The 25,896-nt window shown below is 38.7% G+C and overlaps 2 protein-coding genes across 4 annotated transcripts in view; one reads left to right on the plus strand and one right to left on the minus strand.

Annotated features, from left to right (window-relative positions):
- BEGAIN (brain enriched guanylate kinase associated) overlaps positions 1-19,780 on the minus strand; it is a 153,288-nt gene extending 133,508 nt beyond the window's left edge. For all 3 annotated transcript variants that reach the window (XM_049829048.1, XM_049829047.1, XM_049829046.1), the window contains exon 1: positions 18,815-19,780. In XM_049829048.1, the coding sequence (XP_049685005.1) occupies positions 18,815-19,741 (927 nt within the window). In that variant the 5' untranslated portion in view covers positions 19,742-19,780. The remainder of the gene's footprint in view (positions 1-18,814) is intronic.
- The window catches only part of WDR25 (WD repeat domain 25), a 736,496-nt gene that overhangs the window by 224,126 nt on the left and 486,474 nt on the right, over positions 1-25,896 (plus strand). The gene's annotated exons all lie outside the window — the stretch shown is intronic.

Here is a 25,896-nt window from a genome sequence, read left to right on the forward strand (position 1 = left end):
AGTATTATCACCTCATACAGTTGTACATTTCTTCTTTGAACAGTGTAAACATGAGGAACTGAGGGAAGAGTACCAGGGAAAGAAGCATTGTCACCAGTGTGGCAGAATAAAGAATCCATTAAACCAAAAAAATCATACAAACCATAAAATAAAAAGGAGTGAGAAAAATAACTAAAATAGGGAAAGGGTTAAAAAGGACCTATCTAGAAAATCTAGGAGTAAATGGGAAATAAAAGGCTCAGCAGTCAAAATAGAAATTTTTGTATGTACTATTAATATAACTACATAATTAAAAACAACATGCCAGGAGCCTTTTTTCACATACACTGCAGGAAAATGCCAGAGCCAGTCAGAGAAATCCCATCCTCTGATGTCCTTTTCAACTGGGAGAGGTTCTAAATTTATAGACTGAAATTCTGGCTCTATTGATCTCTGCGTGATTTTTGCTATTCGATTCGACTGTTTCTGGAGTTTCATCCAACAGGTATATTCCTCTGGGGTAGAGAATTCACTTTAACTTCCAGTTTGATATTAGTATTTATCAGGGAGAGGATGACATCACCCTTCTCTCTCTTAAACGAAAGAAGATAGCAAGGATTTGCCTGTAAGACTGTACTTCAAACATCACTAGAAAAGGCTATCAGGATCGTCTCCTCTTTAGGCTGCAGTGAGGTCAGTCTAGCAGCCTGGCTATGACTACGGAGCCAAATGAACCCTCAGAAAGAAGTACTTCATGTGGTCAAGTCATTCCTTCAAAAAGCAAAGCTGTTTTTTTTCTTTTTAGAGCAATAACTGGCACATATGAAAAGAGCTAGTCAAGTTTTATAGGGAGAATTAAGACATTTTATTACATCAGTTGGTACATTCTGAGAAGCAAATAGAAAAGCCATGATGTTCCTGAAACTTTATTTGGAAGAAACAAAGGTTTAAACACATAAAGAGGCTTTGTTGTTGTTGTTTTCTTTCCCCAGCTGTATCACTTAGCCCAATAGAAGTTCTCTTGCCCTTCAAACATTGCCTGTTTATATCCTTACATTTTCAAATCTAGAATAGCACTGCGAAAATGTATGGTATGGATGTTGCATGTTCTTCCATATTTGGCTACCACTGTATATGGTTGTCTTCAGCTTGCTGATGACCTAAACACTCCCCTCGTTTCTAATCTTCCATATCAATGGTCTCCAGAGGTGCATTTTGGAGTTTATGGCTCCTTGTATCATAGCATCTAAACTAAAGGTCTTATCCCTAATGTTTCACAAGAAAATGTGTGAAATGACATAGTGAGTGATTATGGAATAACCCATAAGTAAGAACTAACTTGCTAACTCCTGTCAGGTAGAATTGGATTATACCTTGCTGCCTGATTTATATACCTTCAGATAAATGTCTAACTTTACTCTGATTCCCATTGATCTTTCAGACCTTCAGATTGTTTTGTGACAATGAGCTCTATATGAAACTTACTCTGTTTAAAAATCACTTCTTTTGATCAGTTTTGAATTTATTGCCTTTCTGTGTCATTTGAGTTTTTCATTCTTGCATTATGAAGGTAGAAACTAGAGCGCCTGACAATCATTTTTCTACCCATGGTTTTGTATATGTTTCTCTTAAACTTAATCCATTCTTTTTCTGTCTCTTCCTAAAGAAGTCTTTTAACTACTTTTTGTTCCTTTTTCTTTAAAAACTTTCTGTTTCTGCCTGGTGTTGTCAAGATGAAGACCAGAAATTTTTTCAGTACTCTAGACCGGAGTGACATGGTCACAAAAATTAATTTATTTTTTTTCTACCTACTTTTTTGACCATAGCAGTGTTCAGCAAATCTTCCTACTGAGTTTTCCATGAGGATTTTTTGTTCTGTTCCTGTCTTTTCCCTCACAATAAATTTAGACTTCTTGCCATCAAGCACACTTGGATTTGTCAGTATTGAATTTTGCCTTCCCTTGTGCTATATCTTTATCCAGCTCTGCTTGTTCTCCTTGAAATCTATCCTTTCTTCATTTTCCTGAAGAAGATTGTGCCATCTTTAAGGCTTTTTTCCTTCACTCTTCATCTAAATTATGACTCACTAGTCACTGTCTTAACCTATTATTAACCTTTAACTTTTATTAACCTTATGGATGATTTAATCTTACAGTTTCTTTGTCTTAGCTTGTTTTGATTGACAACAAAACTTTACTTCTCTCTCACTCCTTTCTGACTTCTTGCTTCAGCTAATAGGAGTTCATTTTCTCTACAGAGCTCCCTAGGACCTGGGAAATGTAGCATATGCAATCTTCTGGAATGACTTGGAGAACATGAACTTTAAGAAACCTTTGAGAGGGAAGTGTTGAGCAATTACACATCAGTCAACCTTGCCTCTGTGCCTGGAATGACCATGGAGCATACCCTTTTTGAAGCCATTTCCATGCACAGGAACTCCTGGTGCAGCATAATTTTTGGGTCTCTCTTCAATGTCACCCTTGAATTTTTTGTCAGTGTCTGGAACACTGGTCTTGTCTATTCTGTGTGCAGAAATGAAGATACCTCTTTAACATTCCTATCCCTCTAGTTTCAAATCCAAGGTTATGTTAGCTTCTTTTCAGCTACATAGTCAGAAATCCTTGACCCTGAACAGAGCCTATTTTACAGTCTCCTAGTCTAAAATTATGACCTTTCCTTCTTACACCTGGATGTATAATTTTGGCATTGACTATATTAATGTTCTTTCAAAAAATCAAAAGTGAGATCACTTTGCTCTGATGTCATCATTATTTAGCACACTGTGAATGTTTGCGTTATCCATGAATTAATCATAATTGTAAAAGTTTTCCTTGCAATCGCCAATGAAAAGGCTTAATATTGTGTAGGCCTGATTTCTGAAATCCTTGTAAGGTGATTTCTTTTGAAACAACCCCCTAGAGAGCTGTTAGTCAGTTCTGTATTCACTGAAAAATTGTTTTATTGTTATTGTATAGCTCCATACATTTTTTAAAGGAAAGCATCATGTCATGATGTTTTACAGAACTTTGAAAAAACCAGTTTAATTCCTTCCTTCCAACCTGCTGTGATTATGCAAGACTCAGACAGAGAAATTGGTTGTTACAATTATTTAGCAGCATAAATTGAGACTCAGGCTCTGTGAGGACTATGCAACCACTCCTTTTGGGTGTGTCCTTTGGTCCTGGCCCCTCTCTGTTCAGGTACGGGATCTGGCTGAAGCTGGGTAGCCGGGTTTTCCTCCTATAAAGAGCACGACAGGACAGCAGTAGGAGAGAGAGTGCAATCCAGAATCTCACCTGATATAGAATCAGGATTACTGGGGACTTGTATGTGAGCATAGAAGCATGGAAAATTGCCTGAAATTAACATCAGGCAAAAAAAGACATAAATTCTTCTACTTAATATGTGGCTAATTCAGAAGGAAAAGCAGGCTGGGGGAGGAAATGCAAAAATAAAGAATGGAAATGTGTTGTCAGATAAACAGCCTGAAGGCAAAGCACCATTAAGGAAGAACTACTGAATTTCCTATTCAGAAATCTTTAAAAAGTTATGCCAACTTAAAATAAAAAGGTATTTTAAAAGTATAAACAAGGTAAAGCAAAGCCTGTTCATAAAAGAAAGAGAACTTTTTCCAAAGGAACCAAAAGGAATGGAAGCATGACTTGTTTAAAAGAAAGAAAAAAAGAAAAGATACAGCAAGATATTTTTTTTTTTTTGGAACATTTTTTAAACCAGCTATACCAAAAGATTACAAGTCACTTCTAATTAATAGCTTATGTAGATAGAGTTTTAAACAAGCTGTTGCTTTGAAGACATTCTTACCTCTATACTAAGTAGTTTAGTTAAATAAATGATCAAATATAAGGCCGAGAATTTCTGAATATTTATCAAAATGTTTCAGATCAATGCTGGGTAAACTATTAATAACCAAAGTCATAGGAGCAAGCTATTTTTAACCAAAGGGAATTCTTAACATTCTTTATCATCAGAAATTAAAGCATTTAATTATTGGTGAAATTATGCAAATCATGTTGTCTACAAAGGTTGTTAGTAGTGCCAGGTTTTCTCCCATGGCTCCAGAATGGAAAAGCTACATCATCCTTTTTCATTAAGAATTAAAGGCTCAGATAAATGGGGCCTCCACAGCATGTGCCCTGCTCCCTGATTCCTATATAAACTTTCTCCATGTCCACAACAAGAGCTGTAACTGCACAGTTTTCAAGGCATTTCAGGACTGAGAAACTCAAGTGCAGCATCCATGCTGCTGAGATGACCAGGAGGGTGTCTGGCAGCAGGGGTCTGGGGTGATCTGAATCTTTCTCCATGGGAGAGACAAGCTTGTGGGGGATGCTACAAGCTTACCAGGCTGACAAGCTCCTGTGATGAGATCCCATGGAAACCACCACCATTTACCTCCTGGGAATTGGTCCCATAGCTACTCCCCTCTTACCTCCAAGCAATACCTGTCATGTGCATCTCATCCAGTTTTGGTGTACAACCCCAAGAATAAGGAAGAGTGGTGACTCCAAGAACATGCAAAAACTTGTCTGCCTGTATTTTTTTCTTTAACTAACACATCAGAAAGCACAATGCCCCACAGCGAGTGTTTGCAAGATTAGGCTCTCAAAACTTATTACTTTGCCTTTGACTTCACGTCTCAGTAATGAGCAGTTCCACAGTGGCCATAACATATTATACATTGATAACAACAGCACAAGTATCATTAGACTTTCTTACTTACAGCATTGGTCATAATCCTCAAATCATATTTTTCCACAGGTGATAAAATCCAGTGATAGATAATTTCAGGCTTTTATGCCAGAAGTGCCTGAAAAGCTATAACTCTTTTACCACTTGTTTCTTTTTCTCCCTGAGGTCTCTTTTGTTTTCTGCATTTGATATTTTGAGAGGTAAAGTGTTAATATAAAACACTAACATGGCTGTCACTTAAGTTTTAATGTGTTCTGTTAAGTGGAGACAGGTGGAGATGCATCACTGTGTAAAGAGAATTCATGTGAAGTACTGTAGCCCCAAAGTGAACACACAACACCCCATTGCACCAGTTGTAAATAAAAAATACAGGAAGTATAAAGAGAAATAGACCTATGAAAAGGTCTGCTAGATGGGTGTTTTTGCAAATATGGAAGAGAACTGGAAAAATTTTAATGGTGCGCCTATCATCTGTGAAAGTAATGGATGACAGTGGAAAACAAGATAATAAAAAGATAGTTTATTTCTGACAGTAGCAAGTTCTGCTGCACTTTTACTGAAGTTAATAGTTTCCAGATAATCCAGACACAGTAATTTAACTGCAAAACTGCATCACAGGGGTTTGAGTGCTGTACTTGACATAGAAACATAAGATATTTTTAACTTTGAGCTATAAAAGGAAAGTGCAAATATATAAAGTCTGTGACTGAACTAAGTCTGAACTGCATCAGCCTCACAGTTCAGAGGCTGTGAGTCCTGGGCTGTGGCTGGCATAAACGGCACTGACTGCTGGAAGACTCAGGACAAACCTCAGACAAGACAGTTAAATTTGCTACATCATGCAGTCATTCCATTGTAGATCAAAGTTTTCAGGGATTGACAGTGCACTGACATTTTAGATGGACTTTATTTAATTTATTTATTTTTTTTTTTGTTACATACAGCCCAACAGGAATTACATAAGTACAAAGGAATAATTTCTTCAGGGAGGGAAATTTAGATGGCACACATGGGGGTTAATATGTTCATAGATTTAGATGCTCTTAAAGACCAATGAAGACAGCACTAGAGACATATTTGTGCATATACAACACCATTGTTGGAAAATGCTGTTATTTTTGATACCCAAGAAATCTCCCTAGAAATATAACACTCATACCATTACTAAGGCTTACAGAGATGATGGTCTGATCTGGAAGAAAAAGAATGAGTTAATGTGATAATAGGGTATAGGTAACTTTGGAAAGAACCAGACTTCCTGGTCTGGAGCTAAGAACTGTTTACTGCCATACAGAAATTTTCCTTTCAACAAACTGAAGCAATCTAGAAACTAGTCATTCCATAGGTTTTTCTTCCTGTCATCCTGGAGGGACATACCCATGCTTTTGTAAAATTCTGTTATGACTAGGAAGTTCATAAGCTATATTAAGTGTGAAATAAAAAAAAAGGTCTTAGTGTCACAATTTAGTGTCAACCTGTCTGCTCCGGTAAAAAAAGAATGGTGTACAGTGATTTGTGGAAACAGGTAATTCTTTTGGCGAATGTGTGTCTAATTTAGTTGCTGAAAGAAGGACCTGGGAGTGACAATCATGCAAAACTTCCCACTGAAAAAAGGCTGCTCACTTTAAATCACTTTAGAAAACTGAGCAGTGAAACAAACTGTTGCCCATGTCTGGAGGTATTATGACAGTAAGCACAAGCCTCGGTTGTCCATCAGTGCCTCAAGAAAGTTTATCACATGCTCCCACCAAACTAAAATAATACCTTCACCTCTGAGCATCTTCCAGTGCTATACCTTTACCTTGCTGACCAGACTGCACACAGTGTTCTTAAAGTTATTTCCTCTCAGATCTAAAGATTATATGATATTCTAGCACTCATCATAACTTTTCTATTCTGTACTTCAGGAAAAGGTATCATGTGTTCACTAACAGGCTATATCTTAAAGGTTTTTAACAAAAACCAAAGCAAGGCATAAACTCTTAAGAATAACAAGAACAGAAACACTCCTAAGCAGCATAGATCAAGTACTTTGGTTTTATATTTGGTAAGCACTACAGGGGTATCGGAAAAATTTCCGGTATTCATTAGCATAAGGACTCCTCAAATGATGCAAATAAGGGAATTAATTGATCATTCTATGAGTGAATTCCTTCAACTTTGTAAGGTATGTTTTTGCAACACATCCATTTTATGAGAGGATCTTGAAACACTAAGAAAACTGATTAAGAGTTATTCTTATTTTACAGCTGGGGAAACTGAGGCAGTGCCAAGACGGGCCTTTACCCAAAGTTACCAGTGGAGGCAATTGTAAGAAAAGCCAGTATTATGCCCTCCCTTACTTTGACCATCTCAGGAAAGCTTTCATCTGTCTCAGGAGCTTCTATTATTGTCCACATTTAATAGAAGGCTCTCATGTAGTGGTAAACCCTATAAATCTATGTCCAGTTTTACCTACATTTTGCAGCAGTGCTTATCTGGAAAATAGTTGTCAGTACACAAAATAACAACTAGCACTGGAGCAGCTGTGGTGTTAACAATTGTTGTTCAACAGAAAGTAAGGATTTAAAAGACATTTTTTTAGCTAGTTCTTCCTGACATATTACAGCAGTGAACATGCACCTTCATAAAATCCCATTATAGCTTAGAAGACACATGCTAATATTTATTATAGCTATTAGGCTTCATAGTTTTGAGAAATGTAAGAATCAAGCTATCGATCTGTGGTACTAAAATAACTGAATTACTAGAAGAGCTACCTGTTGTTTTCTTCTGATGATAGAAGTCCAGTAAGAGTGGAAAATACTTAATCCCTAGTTGTTATGATGTTTAGCTAATCATCGTGTTATTAAACAGTGACTCAGCCAGAAGTGTTCATTTACTTCTTCCTTCTCAAAGAACTGGAGAGGTTATGCAATGAGAAAGTGAAAGCTGAAACTTTCTTCTGAACACCCTGCTCTTTGTCACTAACATTTTCCAACATGGGGAGAGATGTATTTCCTTCTAGGAAGGGAGGAACGCTTAAGATGAGAATGATTACAAGAAAAGCAGGAAACCAACCATGGCTGTCAATACACAATTTATAGAGCTGTAACACTTGCTGTGGTAGTATCAGACAGAGACACAATAACCTGTAAAAATGATTCCTGCAGACTTGAGCTCAGAAATGAAGCAGTTAGCTGTGTTAGTACCCAGCATTTGTTCTGAAGGCCTGGTGTTTGAAGAACAAAGCCTCTTTCCTTCCCAGGTTTCTTCCTACAATATTAGCTCCTACACTCCAAAATGGTTATGAGCAAGGTACGGAAAAGCTGCCAGTAGCTTGTGAGGGGAACAGTCTCCAACAAAAATAAACAAATAAATAATAATCTGCCAACAGATTCCCGTCTGCTGTAGGGGAATGTTTCATATTTTGTTGGAATAATTAACAGGCTTTTTGTTATTTTCTGCCACCATATGCTTCTTTCCTGCTCTGTATTTGCAACTCCTCAGTCCAGCTCCTAGTTTTGCAGCACTGGGAGTTGAGTGGCAGACTGGTTGCAGAAGGTGGGTAGGTAGAGCAAGGGGAAGGTGGGAAAGGGGGGGCTTATGCACTTGCACCCTCACACTGGAAGGAGAACTTAGAGCTGCGTAAGGTCTGCTGCTGTAGCTATCAATGAAGTAAAAAGCCATTTACTTTCAGCTGGGGGCCGAGTGGCTCAACAAAAGAGCCAAACTAATTTTAATTATTTGTTGTGTTCCAATTCTTATTACTGTTTCTGTTTTAATTGTATTTTTAATTAACTGCATTGATTGTAATGGACTGTACAGTTCCCTCATGTAACTTTGCTGACTGGTTTAGCATCCATTTTGGTTTACTACAACATCAAAAAAAGAAGCAAGAGGAAACCTCAAAACACTGAAAAGTGGAGAAGACGGGGCTATGCAAGGCAAATGAAAGGTCTTTTCTGCATTTTACTGCTTAATCTGGGTGCCCGTGAACACAATTTTAGCAGGTTTTTGTTACCAAGTCATTACTCCATGTAAATGCCTTACGATGAGCGGGTAACTCTGGCTTCGTATGGTTTGCACGATTGCAATTCTGTTTCCTCCTTGCGATAGCCTCTTGCGTACCAGCCAACATTTTATCCGCTACTGCTGTTGGGGGATCGGCTCTGCCGGAGCAGCAGGAGGCGAGCGTCTGGCACAGCACCTCCTCTGTCCACCCCATGTTTGCCTGCCCCACTGTAGGCCCCGGGTCCCAGCAGCCATGGGGCTGCCCTGGGGTCTGGGCAGGGCAGGGGCAGGCAGCCGCAGCCTGTCCCACCACCCCAGGCAGCAGCAGGGCAGCCGGGGGACGCCGGGGGCAGCCCCAGCCCCGGGCCTTGGGTGCCTCCCTGGGGACAGGGCCGGGCTGCACCGTGGGCCTGCAGCTGGGCCTGGCTCCATGGGGCCCATGGCCAGGCAGGGCAGGGCGGTGGGAAGCTGAGACTGGGCCGGCTGCGGCATGGCTGGGGCAGGGACGGCCGGCCCCGGGCTGTGGACGGGGCGGGGGACACCTCAGGTAGTCAGGACCAGTAAGGCCCCTGACTGTTCACCAGTGGCTGTTGCTGTTTTGTTTCATCCTGCTGGCTTACAGGCAGTCCCGGTCTTCTTGTTGCAAGACTGTGATTCAGCTCCGAGTCTCCAGAAATAGGACGTGTCTGGTACTTTCTGTGAGCTTGCAGCACAGTGCAGCATAGCAAGCGGTGAGAAGGTCTGGCTGGCTGCTGTAGAAATAAGTGGTTGTGAACCAGCTTTTGAATCCTCAATAGCTGCTCATTTTGACTGTGTTCACACAGCAGGTTTTTGTTACTACGGTTATCTAGGGAATAGCCGTTCTTTGGGGGAAATGTCTCTTTATTTTCAAGAGAACAAGTGTTGCTGTACGAACAGGCCTAGTTTTTATTCCTCATTCTCTTTTGTTTAAAATGCTCTCGCTATCCAAGCAGGGAGCAGGAGGCAGAGACTGCCGTATCACTGATCATTCTTGCCCAGCTAACATGAAATATTAATGCAAACAGCTCATAAACTCGACAGATACAGATGTGCATTTGAATAATTTTAGTTTATCTTTGCAGGTATTGAATTTACTGTCAGAAATTGAGAGCTATTGGCCAACAGTGTCATAACAGAAGGCTTTGCAAACTACAGACTATGAGCTAGCTGTTCAGGAATAAAGACTCCAATGCTGTTGTATCCAGCTCGCTTGAGTTTTTTCAACATTAAGCTCCGAACAAGTTCTGGAATATCCTTTTGGTAGTGAAAAAGGAAACAAATTTAACTGTAGATACAGTAGTGATTTGAGGTACGGGAGACACAGTAGGATGTTTAAACAACTTATGTATATTCTAGGTACTGAATAAGTTTTCTACAAAACAGAGAAAAAGACTTGAAGGCTTTTCCACCAAGGCTGATTTTCAGAACTGGGAAAGCTTCCTTTAAACTTGGTAAATGCGTGCTTATTCTTGGGAAGTCAGCATTTTGGAAATTTCACAAGCATCCTCTCAAGAGTATTACACAGGGGTATAAATGCGCTCCTGTAGTTTCCAAATCAGACAAAGGAGCAGAATTGCATGTTTTATTTACTCTCTGTAGATAGATAGCAATGGTATCTCAAACTAAGGGCATCTGCTTGCTAATACCAAATAGTATTGGTCCGCCGGAGACCCCAGTCACAACTGAATATTAAGAACTACCTTCTCAATAAGATATTCCATACAGTTTTGCATCTATCTTCTAATATTTTTTCTGCATATTTTCCTAGCTTGCTTATGAGAATATCATGGGAGATTGTTTTAAAGCCAAGATTTATGGCATCTGCTGCTTCTTTCTTATCCACAAGATGTTTTTCCTGTCATCTAAAACTCCTGGCACTAAAGAGTTTCATCTGAGAAGGTCAGATTTAAGCCCCTTTGCAAAAAGGAAGTCATTGAAACAAATGTCTGAGCTAGTCTGTGAAAATGCCATTTTTTAGAGCTTTATGAAAAAATATGTGTTTTATAAATATGAAACAGCTTCCCAAATGGGGTCCTACTTCTCCTTATCAGACCTGAGGTCAAAGCTGGCAGTTCCTGATATTCTGAGACATGACTCATGGTGTTGGGGCAGGTAAGCTTCATTTCTGAGGCCCACATTTAGTATAAAGCCTTCCAATCTATCCTGTAACTCATAAAAGTTTCTGCTCTTGAAATTTGTCAGTCTCAAAGTTTTAATGCTAGTTTCTGATGTGAGAAAATAAAACCCACAGAGCACCAAGCCTATAGAGAAAACAGAGTATTTCAAGTGCAGCTTTGACAGAGTAATGTAATAGTGTTTCCTTCTTCTCTGTCCCCAAAATGCATGCTGTGATAGGTTCATATTAAGAAGTGAACTTTTATTTTACTCAGGTTAGATGTTAGAGCACAGTGGGGAGGGGAGCAAGGTTACATCTATGTTTCTATTAATTGCATGCAGTACGTCAGTGGGCAGAATTTTAATAGAACCAAAAACCTTAGAATGAGTGGCGCAAAAATATCAGTTCACTCTCAAGTGAAAAATAAATCAGAGCAACCTCTGGCTCTGGGCAGTGCCTTGAATTTGCAACTTCTCTTGGTAGAATTCAGAGATTTTCACTATGTTGACCAGACAAAATTGTTCTGTTAATTACTGCATATGTCTGTGGGAGAGAGTCACTGCATGCTGAGGTCTTCTGCTTCTGTGATATACCAAAGCCATGCTATGGCAGGGCAAAAACCCCCATTTCGTAAACATGACGAATACAGGCTGCTGGCTGCAGGAAAAAATGAAAAATGGGTTGAAACACCTTTAAAATCTTTTCTCATAAATTACACAGAAAGGCTTTTAGACCAAACCTAGGCCAGAGAAGAAAGATCTATTGGTCTTTTCTACCTCTTGTTCTTTTGCCTTCCCTTGTCTGGCTCTGCCGTTTTTGGGCATCTCTGCTGATGGTAATTGTTATAAGCCTGTTGTAGCTTCCATTACTCTGAAAGTACCATTTCTTTCTAAAGTCACCCAAAGATAGAGAGTGCAATTGAGAAATGATTTTCAAACTCAAAGGAAGGGGAAAAGTCATGTTAACAAAAATCACTGGAAAAGGAACACTAAGCATTTTTGATTGCCAATGTTGCTTTCCTCTGGCTGGTGCCAAGAGATATCGAAATCAATGTGAAGTGCATGCGCTCAGCATTTTTCTCTGGCTGAGTAGCTGCCCCTCTGAAGGAAAATAGTAGATTTGGCTGGAAGATGGTTTTGTGTTCTGTTTGGAGCCCTAAATCCTGTGCAGAAATTCACCATTATAATGATGTCTGTTCCTTTATGCAAACATCTCCCTCCTGACTCACTTGCTGCTCCCCTTCTTCTCTAAAAATGGGGGGGGGGGGGGGGGGGGGAGGGGGAGGACAACCCGAGTACAAATCCTAACTTCAAAACTTGCAGGCTTTATGGTGAGATACTTAATTTCATTGAAAACACATTCTTTTTACTGACAGGCAGCTCAGGATGTCTTTATTTTATCCTGCCTTGAATAAATAGCTTACTCTTTTGAGTACTGGCTTATAGATGTCTATGTCCTGTAAAGAAGATTTTGATCTAATTTGTATTTGATGAGCTGAGAAGCTGTAAATGACCATATGCGTCATCTTGGGAACATTGTAGTTTTATGCACTGTGTTCGACTAGACGAAGGATCCATTAGTGACCCAACGGAGGTGTTTTAGAGCAGGCAAGGAGAACTCTCTAAACACCATCTGCTCATACTGTTGCTTGTAAAACGATGTCACATCTGCTGCTCTAAAAACATTATGCTGATCTCTCCTACAGTACATGTCTGCTGCACTCCTCTTAGCAGTCGAAGAAGGAGTCAATGCCATATTATTGGGACAAGAGGTGTTAACTATAGGTGAAATTGCACATGGCCTTCTTGAATTCCCATATCTTGTGACTGTACCATAAATGTCACAAACAAAATGAAGGAGAGGATTCAGCACTCTCTATTTAACTGATGAAGCTGGGTAAATGTGGACCATTAGTCTCTGCTGAGCCCCTTCTTGCCCCAGCTTGGCTGCTGCTGGTACTACTAATACTACTACATGCTTCAAATATAACATGGCTAAGTCCTCTCAGAGATTGAGGAGATATTTAAGATAGCTTGATCAGTGGAAAATGAAGTTTGTCCTTGATTTCAGATGGAGTGAGGTCAGAAAGCACTACCATTTCTTTTGGTCATCAGATTTTATAGCTTATAGTATTTGGCTGCCTAACACCTATGAGGTGTTATAAAGCTAATTTACCTATCCTGAAAGCTCCAAGTGTACACATTAGCATACGTTTGCAATACTACTCATTACTACAGCACCCAGAGTGACAATTTTTTGATAGGGGTGTATAGAATTAGGAAAACAGTCAGTGTTGGTATCAGAAGGAGAGAAGTTATAATGATGCAATAGGAATCCTTGGAAGTATAGAAGAACTGCAGCCCCAACTGTCTAAAGATGTGGTACTTGGCTTTCCACACCCAAATTGAATTGTTTTGACTTGTGATTCTTATACAGTATTACCAGACACAGAGACTGTTTTCAGGGATCTAGAGATGAAGAAAAAATAAGAGTGAAGTTGTTATGGTTTAGATTGCTAACAGCTCAGTGGCTATGCTATGATAACGAGTTTAAAGCTAGTAAGTCTGAAATTTGCTGTATTTGTCTGATGTCTCTGAACAAAGAAAAGAAGTAACCGGTATCTTCTCTCAGTCAAGCTTTTGGTAAAGGAACTAAGCCATATATTTTAATGTCTATTTTGACAAAACATTTTTAGACTACCAACAGCCTGATGGTCACCTCCAATTTGCAAGGCAGAGGGGAGCAAATATCTAAGCAGTGTCATGTGGGATAGCATGGCAAGGCAGAGGACAGGATGCCAGGAAAGGTGTCCATGTGGCACTTTTCATTGCCATGAGACTCATATGAGGCCTTAATGATATGAACTGTCATGTGCATGTCATGTGCTAAAGAACTGAAGCACCTGATATAGTTCTCTTTCTTACATTCCTCTGGTAACCTTGAGTTACCGGAGCTGTGGATCAGAACCTGATTGTTTCTGCTATTGTGGGTAGTCCTGCATTGTCCTGCCTGCCTGAAAGAGCAGGAACAGACCATAAAATAGGACACTGGAAGGCTTTTCAGGCCTGTGTTCTGCTTCTGGCTTGATCACTGACCTGAGCAAATCACTTCATCTCTCTGCGCTTCTGGTACCACATCTTGCTCTTTCTTTTTTAATGTATTGCATGCATGAGTCAGTGAAATAATAGATACTTTCCATTATAATGTATTTGAACCCAAATCTTACTTGTAAACATCACTGTACTGTAAATGAAAATGAAAGATTTGGTATTCATCCAAGAACAAAGCAATTGCCTTTTTTTACAGCATGGTAGCAGGCTGGAAGGGTTGAAAGAGGATTGAAAGACTTCTTATATAAAAGAGCTTTGGCCTAGAGCAACAAAAATCACCATCTTGTCTGCTCTTTCAGTGACATTCTGTTAGAACTTGGGTGCCCTAGAAACTGAGTTTCTTTAGAAATGGAAGATTAGTTGCATTTTTTACTGCTATGGCATTCTACAGCCTTTGCAGGATAGTCTTACTCTACCTCAGGTTCCTTCATGCCTGGGAAGTTCAGGTGTGTGAGGCTATAATTTCTAAAGATGCCTCTGCAACTCCAGAGAGCCATCCCTATGCTAAGGCATTCTTCTTGCAAGAGAACCTGTAATGAACAGCAGGAATCCTCATGCATAACAGATAGCAGAAAGAGCAGAAATTAGTATCACTTTGTTTGTGTTCATGTCTATGACACTTTAGTAGGCTACCTATAAGGTTCCTTAAGAATTAAACAGCCTACCTGAATTAGATATATACATCATCAGGATTTGTATCTTCTCGATATCATATACAAATGTCTACACTGGTCATACTTCTTCTTTACAGTAATTATTGTAATATTAATTTCTTGTGAGAGGAGTGAAAAGCAGTGTTATTCTAGCTTGTGCTTCACTCGTCTGCATTTTATACAGATATAAGCCTTTGTAACAGGCATTTGTCCACTTCTCCCTTGAGGGCTATAGAAATTAAATACTTTAGGGCATATGCTGATTGAAATTAGAGCGAGAATGAATACTTTGTTTTCCAAGAGTTTTGCTAAGGCTACAGGAGGGAATTGAATTACTTATATGGAGCCAAAGTTTGGCCCTTTAGACTAAATCACACCAGAGGCAGCGTGACTGCATCTGTGACACTCCAGGTGCCTTGTCCTGTCAGGTGGCTGTAGCATCAACCTGAGTTGGGTAATGAGACTAGTGCAATTAATTTGAAAGATGAAGGCCAGATGGAGATGTGAGACAAGCAGGGATGCAGTTAGCTTGGTAGCTGCAGTATGTCAAATACAGAATAAACCCTAAAGCTGGTACCAAACCAAGCTGAGAAGCCCACCTAATAAGTTGCCATGCAGGCACATAACTCTGTGTTCAGAAAGAGTCTGTGTTCATGCAATGATGCTGTCTAGGTAATAAGCAATTGTTGTTGGCTCTGCTTTCAGATACAGATACAGATTTGCATGGATGCAGCTAAATTATTCTCAGACACAGCTGCATAAGCATGGTTAGTTCCTACAGAGCAAGGCCATGTTTCTGCCCTCACACCACCTGCCCAATTCAGACATAATTTTTAGCATCTGAAGTCTTAGCTTCCAAAATGTTTTGTAGAAGTGGCATTATCCCAACCCAAGCTTGTTTTTCAAGAAATCCTCTGCACCAGGCTGGAACATTGTATTTCTAGCAACTCAGAGGGGATATTGCAGCTTAATCAGTCATTCTTATTGATCAGGCTTGACCTTGCTTATTTTGTGTGATGAGATAATGTCATGGCCTTAGGTGACAAGTGCACAATTCCTTAGGATATGTATGCATATAGTTGCAATGATGACGTCAATAATTAAGTGCTTCTAAGACCTCTTGCACACAGAATGTGTACTACTGATAGTTTCTCATACGATGGAAAGATACAGCTCTTCTAAGAAAGAAACAGGACTGCTTTCCTGTGATTGAGAAATATCAGTGTCTAATTTTGTGTTATATAATCCCTTGTGCAGGCAAAAGTAGGTACATAAAGATGAGATCTAGTTAGAAAGTTGATCCTCATTCATGTATGTCTAAAGTTACCTGAAATGTAGTCTTCAGGTTGATTGAAATCTCAGGAAGCTGCAGACTTGCTCACATCTGAAGTCAGTCTCCTATATGTTTATTCAAGAACTAAATTATTACCAATAGTTTCCTCCTGGAACAATAGCAGTGGTATCCAAGGCTTTCCTGAAGGCATTAGTGACCTGAAGCAAATGTACTTAAGATAAAATGTGTGTAAAAAGACACAGACCAGTGTCCTCTCATGCCTGGCTTTCTTTGAAACATACCCTGAATCTGAGGAAAATACATGTTGTTTGAACCCATCCACATTTCTTTCTGTGTTGATCTGTCCTTTAACAGACTCTGACAAGCATGTCTTCCCAGTTCTGAGAAACTTTCCATTGTGTACAACCCTTTTCATACATTTCCTGCATTTTTCAGCCTACTGAACTGGTCATTTCATTTCAGCCTGGAAGTATGACATAGTCTCAAGTTGTGCACCCTCCTCTACAATGGTGTGTATTCAGAGGCTTCCTTTTGTCTAGTTAAATCATTTTGCTTTCCTGCTTATTTATCCAGTGACTCCAAATTTAGATCAATACATGGAAATGAGAAATAATTTCACCCTGCTGGCCAGGTTACTAAAATATTTAGACCATAGCAATATCATATCCATCATATTTTGTAATTGCATTCTGCCTATCAGAATTGCCTTTAACTTCAGTCACTAAGTGGAGCATCCTTTTTGATCCTGCTAGCTGTCTGGAAATTCCTCTCCATAGATCTACAGTGAAGGTGGTTTATTTGTGAGATTTCATTTCAGTGGTAGCTGTTTGCAAACCGATAAATACTTGCTGCAGAAATGTCCCTGAACATTTTGACCAGTTCTCAAAAGTCTGAAAGTTGAAAATCATTTTAGTGGGTCTGGATCCAATATAGAAACATCAAATGCAGTGCAGACACAGTTGTGGACACCTCAAGGCTCTTCAGAAAGCATAACAGACAGGAGGCAATGTCACAGCATTCCTCTTCTAAGTCACAGTTCTTTTATTAGGTGCAGCTTTCTTAACCTCAAACTTTCAAGCATGTTCTTTCATGCTCTTCAGGATGTGTGTTGTTATATCTCTGCTATCCTGGTTTTATATTTAAGTCAATGTAACTGGATCCATTCCTTTCTCTCAAAGATTATCTTCTGCATATGAATAACAGCTTGGCAACTAAAACATGAAACAGTTTTAGGCAATGTTCTATATGCGTATTCAAATGAACATTACATAACCAAGTACTTTTTAAATATCTTTACAATAATGGCACCCAAGACTGTCTGTACAGTTATCCTTTTGCTTCTTACTGGGAATGCTTAGAGTGAGGACTTGCACTAAATAAATTGCATTGAAGTCAAAGTTTTTGCATGTAGGAGACATTAATCTGTAGATGTGGCTGAACATGTTTTGCTTTTGTTTCTTGCCCTGCCACTCCTTTCTTTTCTCATGTTGAGTTCTGCAGTCTGAGGCATTGTTTGTTGAGGTAAAATGCTTGGTAACTACTGTGTCTAATTTAAATGACTAAATTTAGAGCAGGCTGATGCTTAAATTGGAGTAGACTGATGCCTACATTAACTGAGTGGAATTACAGAACACTCAGGAGTGTTTAGTCAGTTAGTACTCGATCAGTTGGACATTCCAATCTGTACAGTATGAGCAAGCCCACTGGAAAAGATGCTCTGACAGATAGCTAACTGAAAGGTAAAAAAAGTGTATCCTGCCATGGGCTTGGGCTGGAGCCTCCTGACCCCTTCGCAGGACAGCTCCCATTGTGGACAGCAAATTCTCTCTGTGTTTCATTATCTTTCACCTCTTCTCTTTTCCTTCCGGCCATCTTTGATAGGTGATAATTAAAACATCCAAGGACATCCTATAAAATCCTAAGCTTGAGTTGCTGAAGATTGCATGAAATTCTTAAGACTGGGATGTTCTCCCACTTGCTACAGTCTTCTGTGAGAACAGACAACCATTTGTTTCTTTGTTTTGAAATTTAAATGGACTTTTTAAAGAATAATGCGGCTGTAGCAGCTCCTATTTTACAAACATCTGTGTGCATGTGTATAGTCTTAAGCAACAGTTCCTGGACCTTTGTTTTAGCAGAATTAGAACTACTGCTCTGGATACATAATAGCATAATATATCAGTTCAAAGTTTGGCAGCTCAGGATTTCTCACAATGCCATGCAAGCAAAGAACAACAATTTCCCTTTGCCCTCCTCCATAGGTGTAAATACCTCTTCCCCAACCAAAGAAAGAATCTCATAAGAAAAAATTAAAAACATAAATATTTTTGACCAGACCATAGAAGAAATCTTTAGCCTTTTTTAATTTCTTTTTCTTTTCTTAAGGTTTCTTTCAGAAAAATCAGGAAAAAAATTATCTATCTAGGTGTATTAAATCCAGACACACAAACCTTAGCAATGTTTAGAGGATGTCAGAGGCTCTCGCTAGTACTTAAATACACTAACTGAGCATGCCTGTTTAGTGTAGAGATACCTGAGCAAGTTCTAAGCTAGTGAGCTTGACTACGTGAGTCTGTCACAGTACTCTCTTCACCCTTTTCTGAGGGTGCTTTGCCTGCTCATATTGAGCTGGCCTGGTTATATATATGCTTCACTGCAGTGCAGGAATACCTTTCTTCTTTGATCTCATAGTCTTCATTTAAGACACCAAAGTAAAAGGGCTAGGGAGTTGTATCCTGTCTTTCCTTCCTCCTATACCTTCTAGAGCTGGTTTCTGCAGCTACTAAAAATAGACCCTCCATGTTTGTTCCACCCTGCAGAATAGTTTGTACACAGTAAGAGCCCACCCAGGAAGACAAAAACACTTCTCAAATAGTCACATTAATGCACAAGTACTTGTCACATACCACCCAAAGAAGTGATTTGAGAGAGAGCTCACCATGCTTGTGCTTCTAGGCAAAGATGCAGATTTTGTGGCTGGCATTTCTTTGCTTTGAGAAATCATAATTTCTACAGGCAAGCCAGATCTTGTTCTGCATGAGGCACCATTATCAAGTGACCTGAGAGAGGGACTTGTATCCAGGGACAAGGATTTCTCTAATTTGCGTGTTCGTGCTCCAGCCACAATGTCGTCACTTCTCAGACTGTCTAAGTCTACTTCTTCGTGGGTTTTCCCATCTAGAATGTTCTCTTTCCAGCTTTCAGGAGACTTTCTTTTAATATGCAAATCATCTAGGCTTCTTACACTGGATGGAAAGGTATTCTTCAGTTTAGCAGCTCGGTATGCCCTCAGGCTCATGGGATCAAGCACTCTGAAAGTAACTTCATTAATAAATTGAGAGAATTTGAGTTTAGCTTCTATTTTTTCTTCCACAACAGACAATGAACTCGATGATCCTTGACTCACCAAGCTCAAATCAGATGCAGAAGAACTGCTTTTCTTGTGAGTCTTCTTCTGCTTCTGGAGCTTTTGGCTTGCGTTTCCCACTTCTGCTGGATATAGAGAAGAGTGTTCCAGTCCGTGGGTTTTTTCACCCCCTTTCTGACAGTGCTTTGATCGATGGGGTCGATAGCCTTCATCCTTATTTTTGCTTTTAACAAAGCTTTTAGCTTCTGACCTTGCACTACCCTGTAACTCAAAGCTGTCCTCACTGGAGCTGCAACGTTTTGAGTAACTGTTCATTATCAAATCTCCAGAGAGTTTCCTTTCTGCATCAGTTCCTACTTCTGGTACACATGCAGCAGTGGATGCTCTGCATGCTCGCTCTTCAGTCACCCTGCCAACCCCCTCTTGCTTGGCTGGTCTTCCAGGCACAGCACCCTCTGGCTTAGCAGGGGAAATGGAGCCCTTTGACAGTGACTCCATTTATTTTTGTGTCTGTATGTCAGCTGGCATCAGTGAAAGTGGCATTCCCATAAATCCTTCTCTATCTTGTAAGACAACAGGCATGACTTTGAAAGGCATAACAGTGCAGTCACCACATTTTATCCCATATGCATCCCAAATTATGTGTATGTTTCATAATTAGATCAATAGCACATTCTCATCATTTTAATTAGCCATACTAATGAACAGAATCTATAGGACATGCAAATTTTCCAGGGTATTGAGTGCTTAGTGGATAAGCATGGGCTTTCATTGATCCAAAGCAGCATATAATATATTCCTGTCTGTTGAACTGGAAACCGAACTACCATGATGTAGATCAATTCTCACTAAGTAAAGTCTGGGGTGGTTCTGTTTCAGGGCTTTTTAAAATCCGATAGTAGAGAAGGTCATGCTATATTGTCCTAATGCTACTAGTGTTTGCTATTCTATTAGAAAGCTTAGTGACAGATCTGCTAGATCCAGAAAGGCAAAAAGAAAATGTGATTCTCACTTTCTATCTGCTTATTCTTGCCATAATTTTCATACTAAAATAATTTTTAAACATTTGAATCCAAAGCGAGGTGCAATATTTCAGCATTGTAAATAAGTCTGGAGTAGTAATGATGGGTTCTTCCAGTACCTTGCATGTGAAACTCTTCTCATTCTTTAGTGTCTTTATAGACAGGCAAGTCTGAACTGTGAAGTGCAGAATTTCTATTTTTGCTTTGTATATGCGGGAACCTAAAGGCTAGTTTAAGTGAGGTTAAGGGCTATGCTCTGACTTTATAATCAGCGTGAAGTTTTGGAGTGTCCTGATGATGTGCTGCCACAGGAACTGACCAGAGAATGAACTGTCTGATAAACTCAAAAGGGTTTTTTTGCATCTCCTTACTTTAGCATAAGGGTGAAAGCAAGTCATTTAACCCTTTTTGTCTGGTGGGAGTCAGACTCTGTTTACATCACTGTCATTGCCACCACCATGGCTTTCTGACTGATGAAATGCAGCAGGTGGAGAAAGAAAAGAGAAGCAAATAACAAGCAGAAATCCTAGTGACCTCCCTTGAACACTGGGCAGGGTGACATGAGGAGGATCCCTGGAAGGGATTGAGGAGTAGAAGAAGGTGGCAAGAAAGGGGAAAAAGTCAGCGAAGAGAACATTTGAACGTATCATACATAGCTGACAGGTCAGTGGCAGGTTGGGTTCAAATGTAGTTCCATGAGCTTTTGAAAAGGACATTGTATTTAGGTCCCTCATTACAAGTCACTTTGTCCACCTCACAGAATTTATTGTCTCCACGTTGGTAATTCCAGGACTCATTTAAACTGCAGTTCATAAAAGCTGCTGAAGTGTTGCAAATCTCTCAAATTAACATAGTAAGTGCATTAATTTTGCAAATAACAGGAGGACAAGATCCTTTTAATACATCAGAAACCAATTGCTTTTACTGGAATGACTTTCTGAAATGCTTCCATATTTTCTGTGGGACTGTGCCATTCCATTGCATGTTGTAAACATTATCCTGATCACAGAGACAATGTGGCTTAAAATGCATAAATCCTGTCCACACTGTCTTATTTTACATGAATTTATTCCTCTCTCACTTGAATGCGAATGGTGACAGTTTAAAGGGCTGGTGAATGCTTTCTACTGCCAACATAAAGATTTTCCTGACCTTTTCAATGCAGTCAGGGAACAATACAGCACTGCTCTCTTCTTGTAAAGCCAGAATTTAGGGCTTTATCAGTATGACTTAATATGGACTTCTGCAAATTTATGGTTACTCATTGAAGCAAACAGGATTTGCCAAATAGGTAGGGTCTATGCTAATGCATGTCAGATCTTTTGCCTTCCAGGATCCATTAGAACTTGGCAAAGTGTGAGTTCTGCAGTTTTAATGGACTTTATTAATACGTCTGTTTCAGAAACAGAGCAAGCCTCATTGTTGAGCCAGAATCTGTAATGGCTTGTACATATTTGGAGAAGAGCTTTTTTATGCATGAGGGATTGGGCTCATTTGTGCATCAACAAAGCTATGTTAACTATAAGCACAAATTCAGCCATCCATTGCATATGTGCAAATGTTAAGGTGTGAATCTGACAGAAGTCTGTGGTACATTCAACAAAAATGGCTCATATAATTCTCTTCTATTGTCAGGAATGAGCCCATTTGTTCTGAAATATGTCATCTGTATAGCAGTCAAATATAATTTAAAAAAAAATTTGAAAAATATCAGGTTGTAGGGTATAGGTAACCTAGGTAAGGTATATAACACTTGTGGGGTTTGTATCCTGCTTACGCTGCTACTTCTCTTTCTTCAGATGATTTCTGCCTAATGACTTTAGACATATTCTGCCTAATGACTTTAGACATATGACATAGACATATCAAAATATTAAGACAGAAAAATTAAGCCACAGCTGCAAAATGTCAAATAAGTCTTCTAACCTGAATGATATAGATCTTTCCCCATTAATATCTCTAGATCTTGACTGGAATAGATGTTATCAAAGTTTAGAGTAACAATAACTATTGAGTGGTCTGTCTGAATAAATTCACCAAAATATTCTCTAGAGACTGCCTGAATCACAGAAATTATTTCCACTAGTCACAGGTACAAATAGAGAAGCTGAATATTAAACCAAAATATGCTTAAGAATCTGGATGTTTGAGAATTTTAACTCTTTTATAATGATTAGATGTTCATTATTTATTTTCCATATGTTAAGTGACTTTTAGAAGTGTTAAAATTATTTTGCCTTATATATCTAAATCTCTTTGAAGACATTGCTGACAAAGAGAATTTCTCGTTCTAGTGCAAGCAGGAATGTCTGTGAATAGCAATGCATTGCTGCAGTAGTCTGGGCTGTACTCTTGGAACAGATAACTTCAGAGAGCTCAAATTATTCTGTTATTTCTTGCTACAACATGCCTGTGCTAGGTGGATGTATGCCTGATTTCTAAGTTCTTCTAAAACTGTAATACTAACATTAAAATAATCTGAAGAGAAAACCCGATGCATTAATTTTGCCCTACTTTAGAAATGGTGGGCACAATTCTTGGAATAATACAGTATCCCTGTGCAAATCAATTGAAAACTGTGTGACCTAAGTGACAGACTTCACTGTAAATAACATGTCCTTTGTTAGCAGCTCTGCCATTACCTTGTTAGTTGACCTTTGGTGAACACCTGCACTTTCTTCTGTAGCCACCATTAACTGTCCTTAAAAATTAGGAGAGGACTGTCCTTTTCTATGCATTGGTACACAATCTTGCATAATGAGACCATGATCAAGATGATATCTCTAGGTACTATCAAGACCCACATAGCGATAATTCATAAGAGGACCATTTCTAGGGACTCATATGGATCAGGTTTGTAACTCTGTGTAGTGCAATGGCTAAGATGTTCTATTCTATTTTAGTATTAACATAAGAATATAAACAGAGCAATACTGATCCTTTCCTGATAAACTGACTGCTGAATCTGAAGCATTTATAACAGAATGATAGCTAAGATCACAGCTTAAATTGGACTTTCATAATGATTCAGTATTTCGTTTGACAAGACTGAAGCATTCAGGGACTTGTCTAGTAAACTAGTTACTTAGGAAAACACGTGAAGATTTTTCTAAAGGTTAATTTAGGCTTATTTAGATTCTGAGTGTCATTTTACACAGACATTATTAGAAACCTGCATATTTTATATAAAAATGGAGCATAACAGATTTACCTGCAGACATGACTTAATGCAATGAAATGACTACAGACCACTGTCTAAAGATTTAACATTAAAAGCTTAGTTCTGTGAAAAAAAAAATTAATATATTAATTCCTCCATCCTTTTAAATAATATCCCTGGTTTTTTTTAACTTCAGGAGATTTTAATTTTTGCTAATAGTATCAAAAGCAAATACAAGCTATCTTATATTTGCTGCAATAGGTTGTTATGACAACTGGAAGTTTCTTGGTGTAGAACTCTGGAAGATATGATCATTTTTGGGTCAAAGCAGACAACATTCAACAGTTTTAGAACTAAAGAAGTGTGCAAAGTTTTTGTATATCTAAAATTATGCCTTTTGATACATTAACAATAATATATTCAGCAGATTACCTACATTAAAAAATAAGTCTAAATGTTTTCCATGTTTTGAAATTCATAAGAAAATTTTAGGTTATTAGTGAAACAAAGAGTGTAAATCTGATTTTAAACAATATTGGAGTTTATTTTAATTCCAGTTAAGTTGGTTCCAGAGCCTTTTGTAGTCAGTGAGTAGACTCCAAGATTTTGGATCAATAATTACACTGTTCTCTGTGCTGTTCTTGTTGCAGCAAAGGGTGAGTTTTTCCATTATAATGGAGTTTAATTCCTACAAGTAATTTTGTTTCTAGTTCTCAGTCAGCCTTTCGGAAATACTGCCTGAGCACCAGAGCCAAACCCACCACAGCTGGTAGGAATTGCAATTCATTTCAAAGTTCTCAGTTTGCCCTACAGATATGCAAGTCCTTCAGCACATAGTCCACTCACAAAATAGCTATATCCCAACTCTTCCAGTACCCATTCTTGTTCAGATATACTTTTCCCTCCTGCCTTTAACGAAAATTTTATTGCATCTTATCCACTTCTCTTTGCACTTAATGCAGTTCATTTTGGAGTGTTTTATGGGACCTTTCTGTTTTACAATTAAGTTTATCCCTTTAAATAAAACAGATGTTTCTCTCTGGGTTTCATTTAGCAGGTAGTTACTTTTTTTTTTTTTTTTTTCTGTAATGGTTGCTGAATGTTAATTTGCTTTTAATACAAGGTTGTCTCACCCAGTTTCTTCAGCAAGACATTGTTGGCTTAAAGTCTTCTCAGCGTTCTTTTATTAAGTTATTCTCCAGAAAGTGTGTTGCATTTCCAAATTAATGGGAATAATGTCTATTTCTAGGATGCTAGGTGTCACACAGCAAAAATTCCATTTCACTAAATATTACCTTCCCCATCTTTTTTTTTCTTTTTAGAACAAATTATTTCTAATGGACAATAGATGCAGCCAGCATTGCCTGTAGTCATTTTGCCTCACTAGGTTCTGCCTGAAAGTCTTGCAGTTCTAAGGAAAATTCCAGCAGATATTTTCTTTAACTCTGTAAGATCCAGCTGTGTTCAGGACCAGTGGAATGAATGGGAACAAGATAAAAATATTAAAATGAGTTTTTCCTTTCTCTATCAATTGTTGGTAGCTCTGTGTCATGTAATGACAAACAGAAAATTGGACCTGTGATGCCACCATTAAGTCATTCTGGGTTCTTAACAAATGATAGGTTTTATTGGCATGACAGGGATGTGAAAAGGTACTGTGGTGTCTTACAGACTAGAGACATTTAAGAAACTCATGCTTCTATGCAGGAATCTGTATGGTGGACAGTATGTGCATACAACCTTGAATCTAAACCTGAAGTTCTAAAGGATCTAAATTTCTCTTAATTCTCATTAGACTACTTCTCCATCATGATGACGAGAACATTTTTCTGTCTTACAACTACAGAGTGACCAAGCACAATGCAACAAATTGCAGTGCCATCTTTCTTGCCAACAGTCACAAGTCGGATTCATTTAATTTATAGCTGTATACTAGGCAGAGCTGTGGTAAGCCTGTAAGAAGTGTTGAACATTGGAGGAGATGTTTTTTAGCATAAATCCTGCACCACCCTGAAAACAGAGTCACTATTATCTGACGAATGATGCAGCTGCAGTAAAACTAGAACCAGCCACCCATTTAACATGCAAGCTATATTTATAGCTTTAAAAATGAATTAAAAATTAAGGAAGAGAAGAATGTAAGAACAAAATGTTTTAATATACCAATTTAAAAATTATTTTTATCACAGTACAACAAAAGAGTCCTTCCATTTGACACAGGTCCTTACTGCATTCAGTATCATACTGTCAGAGCACCTTCCATTACTGTGCAAGCAGCCAAATTAGTTATTGGTTTTGAGCTGTTGTCTGTTGTGTCGTCTGCTCCCTAGCAATAGAAAATTGCACTGTGGACACATGTTGCTGTGTATATTTTTAAAGCTGCTCAGAGAAATGTACCAGGCACTTGTGGCATTAGACAATTATATTTGGTTACCCTTAATTCCCAAAGGAATTTTTCCCTTTCATTATCT

Source organism: Accipiter gentilis, chromosome 25 (genome assembly GCF_929443795.1).
Source record: "Accipiter gentilis chromosome 25, bAccGen1.1, whole genome shotgun sequence".
NCBI lineage: Eukaryota > Metazoa > Chordata > Aves > Accipitriformes > Accipitridae > Astur > Astur gentilis.